Genomic DNA, 5,533 nt, shown 5'->3' with positions numbered 1-5,533 from the left:
GATTTAAGTTCTATAGAAATTTCATATGAAATAGTTTAAAGCAACATATAATGTCAATAATTTGTAATATAAAAATCAAGATTTGAGTTTTCTAAAACTTATTAACATATTTTTCTAATCTTATACAGATTTGGAAGTGGTATTCAGAATTTTTAAACAATTCCAGCCACAGTAGCATTCAGCATAAGTTTTAGTAAACTGAAGTTAATTTAAAAATTTTTGAGGTTGTCACTTGGTCAAGAGAAATTTTCAAACAGGACAATTTGCTCATTTGAAAACAAGGTTTAAAAAAAGAATTAGATTTAGAAATATATCCTTGATATTTCCTTTCATTAAGGTCAGGAAAGTAAAATGATAAATTCTGGTTTTGGTAGAAATAAAATGTTTATTGTTTTTTCCTCTCTCCTCCCTCCTTCCCTCCCTGAGAAATAAAATGTTTAGACTTAAGTTAGTGTTCTGAGTTTCAGTTCACCTACTTTTCAGTTTTTCAATATTTTTTACTACTTTAATGTTCTGGGGCAAAAAGTTGAAAGATACACAGAATTTATATATAGGGGCACACATTTTTCCTTTTGCCTCAGGCTCCAGTATAGCTTGGCACAGCACTGATCCCAGCATAGCTACATCACAGTTTTTGAGACTATAACATATGCTGAGGCAGAAAGTATACTGTGATTTCTTTTCCTTTCCTATACCTTGTTTTAATTTTCTGAAGTTAATAATATATATCTTTTTTACTCACTTGTTTAGTTTTCTGTGTACCAATGCTGTTTTTAAAAAATGTCACAATTTATCTCTGTATGTTTGGAAATATTTTTTCCAAACATTCACACTCATCAAAAGAAAATTGTTGGAGGGTCTGGAGATCTCCTCTCAGACCCCTTGCCTCAGTTTACACCGGTTGCTCTCTAAACTTGTGTATAGTTTGTAAAATTTTCCTTTGCTACTCTCGTGTTGGATGTCCTATTTGCTGAACCCTGAGTTCCTCTTTTCTTGATTTACTCATCATTTTGATGAATTGTACCCTCTATTAGCTTCCACAAAAAGAGTGTATTTTTTTTCAGTCCTTGCATATCTAAAAATATATTTACTTGAATGATAATTTGGCTGAAGTACATAGAAAACAATTCCTATGCAGTTTTTAAAATATTGTTCCACTATCTTCTTATGTTTAGTATTGTTTTTGTTCAGTCTGATAACAATTCTCGCTCCAGTTTCTTGGTATTTAGTTACTTTGTTCTTGTTGGAAACTCTAATGATTTTGTCTATCCCTGATGTTTTGAAATTTCGTATGTTCACCCATCATCCTTTTTTTATTCATCCTGGTAGGCATTTGACAAGCCTTTGCAGTTTGGAGATTTCTGTTTGGGGAAGTTTTCTTGTTTTATTTCTTTGGTAAATTTTAACTTTTAGGCCGGGCGCGGTGGCTCACGCCTGTAATCCTAGCACTCTGGGAGGCCGAGGCGGGCGGATCGTTTGAGCTCAGGAGTTCGAGGCCAGCCTGAGCAAGAGCGAGACCCCGTCTCTACTAAAAATAGAAAAGAAATTAATCGGACAACTAAAAATATATAGAAAAAATTAGCCGGGCATGGTGGCGCATGCCTGTAGTCCCAGCTACTTGGGAGGCTGAGGCAGTAGGATCACTTGAGCCCAGGAGTGTGAGGTTGCTGTGAGCTAGGCTGACGCCACGGCACTCACTCTAGCCCGGGCAAAAGAGTGAGACTCTGTCTCAAAAAAAAAAAAAAAAAAAAATTAACTTTTTCTTGCTCTGTTCTCTTTCTTTTGGGAACTTCTATTCATCTGATATTGGGCCTTCTGAATCATCAACTCCTTTAATTGTATGGTATTTTCTTTCATGCCTTCCATCTTTCTGTCTTTTTGGTTCCATCTTTTTGAAAAGATTTTCTAAACTTAATTACTTACTTTAGTTGCCATATTTGTAATTTTGAAGAACTCTTTAATTTTTTATTTGTTCTTTAATTATTATGTTTTTATAGTTTCTTGCTGTTTGTTAATGGGTAAAACAACATACCTCTCTGGGGATATTAATTACATATATATTTTTCTTTTGTTCCCAGCAATGTCTCTGAGGTCTCTAAGTCCCTTTCTTTGTTCCTTTTTGTTTATTTTGATCTTTCTCATGTTAAAGGATATCATTAGTTGTGTAGTGATCCTTGGCTGCCCATACATAATTGAAGAGTGAGCCTAAAAAATTCATTGAAAACCCTGTGTGTCTGGATGGGAACAGGGCTACCTTGCATAGCCATACAGATTGTGTACTGCAGAACTCCAGAGGATACTTATATACCGCTTAGTACCCTCAAAAATTATCAATGTTTACCATATTAGAAATTAAAATTGTGAAATTTAAAAAATACTTACTAATTGCCAAAAATAATAATCATAAACCTACTACATATTAACATAAATAACATACATTTAAAAAAAAATAACTGTTGTCCAAAACAAAAGAAACTTAGTAAGAAGAATGGCACCATTTTACACTTTTGCATATCTCTTTAATCTTGAGCTTAACAGAAGAAAACTGGATTCTTATGTCTATTCAGTCTGCTGTGATATGTTGTTTTGGTTGAAATGTCTGAGGAATATCTAGCCTTACCCAGTACTTTGTTGTTGTATTTGTTTGTTGAACTGTGGAATTTGACTCCGTATCACTGAACTTTTTGCACTTTGTTACATCAAAATCTATTTGTCTGTTTTACATTTAGAATGGTTCTTTTATCCATACACTATTTTGTAACATTGTGCATTGGTCATTTGGAAAATATTGGTTCACTAAGTTACATAGATCTTCCAGTGTTGACATATTTCATTATATTATATCAAGCAGTCACACCTATTAATGTTAGTATTAATCTAATCAGTGGTTGATGTGAGTTTTCCTGAAGTATAATTTTTCTTGTTTTTATTACTAGCAACAAATACTTTCATTATTTTCCTTGATATGACAGGCTCACTTTCTTAATTTTCAAGAAAATGCCTAACAAATTCCCAAGTATAAATATCCATAGTTTGATAGTTACTCTTCAAAATAAAAATGTGGTTCCATTAAAGAAAACATGTGGCTAAGTACAGCTTTCAACTCAATCACAGAACTACCTGTTTCCAGTATGCAACAATGGTGCTTTATGCGTAACTTTCCATTTTGTCAACCAAAACATTGAAAAGATATGAACTAAAAGATTGTGATTTAATAAAATAAATTTTATTGCTTGTATGTGGTAGTGAAGAACACAGTGACTACTAGTACAATTTGAATTTGATGCCACTGCCTTGATTTGTGTTAAAGTGCCAGCATTTTTACTCACCACTGTTTATGTACCAAGAGTTGTGACCTCACTTGCCTCCTGAAAGTGGAGTGGATTCCCCAGGTGTCCATGTATCACACTTGGAGGACCACTGATGTAAATTTCAATGTGAAGGTTGCCTTCTGGATTTGTGCAGTGTACGGCCTGCACAAGCAGCATGGGAATTGTTTAGACTTCAATGTAGGAAAATCAGGTGCTGAGCTGACTGACTAGTTTGATGAGGAGGATGCTCTCCAAAGTCATTATGGGAAATCTTTCTTTCAGGCTGATAATTTTCTCCAAAGAGAAATCCTTTAGATTCTAGCTGGGGATGATAGGATGGAAAATGAGTCCTTTGGCTGCTGGCATTCTGGGAGCCAGGCAGGGAGAGGGACTGTGGATCTCTCTACTCAGTATGTCAGCTTATACTAAATCTTTCTGTTTTCTTTCAGTATCTCATACCTGCCCTTTGCTGTTCCTGGTATTCACAAGTCTAGACTGTCTTCAGTTCAGAAAGTTAACCTGTAGCCTCTTTGGGAGGAGAAGGGATAGGTACATGTTTTGTGAGTTGGGGGAAGGAGCATTTAGATTAACCAGCAGTCCCTGTGCATCATTTTTATGCTTTATGTACTAGATATTGTACCAGTTTCCTCCAAATACCAGATGTCTTAGGTTCTCTGGGCAAATTAACTCTCTTTTAATTACACTCCTCCACTGCAGACATTTTGTCGTAACTTCCTCCATAATGCTGAGTCAATTACAACTCCTCCAACTACTTTCCATCTTGTGAAAATTTGTTCAAATCTCTTTAGCAATTAGTATTTTGTTTTCTTGGTCTTTATGAGTGAAAATCTTTTATTTCTTTGCCCTAATTTTGGCAGGGTTTGGGGAGGTAAGGAGATAAATGTGTGTGGTTAATACACCATTATCAATTTCACAGGCTTGAGTCAATCTACTATAGTGGTCGAGAGCTAGATCTAGATTTGAATCTTTACCACTTACTGTGGTATTGCCTTGGATTCTCTGCTTAACCCCCTCAATCTTATTTCTCATTTTTAAAAATGGTGTTTATAATATCTAATATGAGGATTAAATGAGATAGTGAATGTAAAGTTCTTAACATACTGCCTCATGCATCATATGTACTCAATAACTGGTAATTGTTATAAATTGTTAGGCTGGCCTCTGGCTTACTGAGGTTTTACTGTATTTTCTCCTCCTTGTAAAACATTTGAAATAAGCAGATTTTTTTTTAATTTGTCTATTGGTTTCATATTCTTGGTTTGACAGTGGAAGAGTTACGATGACTCTAACTATGAAATCATAAATTCAGAAATGTTTTATCTAAATGTCCGTACTTAATATGTTTACATAAAATACTGTGGATATATTTGGTGTTCAGATTCAAGTTGTATTTTGCTAGTTTTCTATTCAAGTAGTTGTAATTATGTCCCACCCTTGAAATAGAGGTTAAGGAAAGCAAGTATGATATAATTGGGTAACTGCTTCTTGGCCTTGATTCAGAACCTTTTGGTACACTGAAATTCTTATAGGTTAAAAAAAATTGTTTTAATCCTGCTTTTATTTATGAGAATTATTCTAGCACATACTTTATATTTAAAAAATTATTTTTCTATTTCTTAATTGTAAGTTGCACACTTACATTCCTTTTACCTAAAAGTTTAATATAATAAGCATAGTCTTCTTTTTTTTTTTTTTTAAGCATAGTCTTCTTTAAGCTTAGCTATGTATGTAAAAGAAAAGTATTATTAATCTTTTCAGGAAATTGCAAGACCTACCATGGCTGAAGGAGAAACAGAAACATCAAATTTTGAAAGGTAAATATAAGGAAAATGGAATCTCTTGAAATTCAAGTATATATAAAAATACTGCAGCTGACTTATTTCAGAATTGGCAAAAGGCTATTTAAATTTTTGTGTATAGTGTTGCTTTCAGTAATGGCTTTTAATTTAAATAAAATTTTAATACAACAAAAGTATACTCTGGATTCTTGGCTTTTAAATCTTTTAAAATATAGGGTACATTTTATAAGTTGTTAAATTTTTTAAAAATTGCTTACTAGTAAGTAAACTGTTAACAAATTTTGTTTGCCCCTATTAAATGAAAATAGTTACATGATGCTACATGTTACAAGATGGGGACAATGATTGCTAATAGGTAATCTTAAAATCTTTTTTTTTTTTTTTAACTATTTTCAAAAAACT

The 5,533-nt window shown here is 33.2% G+C and overlaps 1 protein-coding gene across 3 annotated transcripts in view; it reads left to right on the top strand.

The window, feature by feature from the left end:
- The window catches only part of ZNF280D (zinc finger protein 280D), a 107,118-nt gene that overhangs the window by 97,727 nt on the left and 3,858 nt on the right, over positions 1 to 5,533 (top strand). For all 3 annotated transcript variants that reach the window (XM_012658089.1, XM_012658086.1, XM_012658088.1), the window contains one exon: positions 5,091 to 5,146. In XM_012658089.1, coding sequence (XP_012513543.1) covers positions 5,091 to 5,146 — 56 coding nt within the window. The remainder of the gene's footprint in view (positions 1 to 5,090; positions 5,147 to 5,533) is intronic.

The sequence above is a fragment of the Propithecus coquereli genome, unplaced genomic scaffold, assembly GCF_000956105.1.
Source record: "Propithecus coquereli isolate 6110/MARCELLA unplaced genomic scaffold, Pcoq_1.0 Scaffold57, whole genome shotgun sequence".
Taxonomy (NCBI): Eukaryota; Metazoa; Chordata; class Mammalia; order Primates; family Indriidae; genus Propithecus; species Propithecus coquereli.
This window is presented reverse-complemented; position numbering and strand designations above follow the sequence as displayed.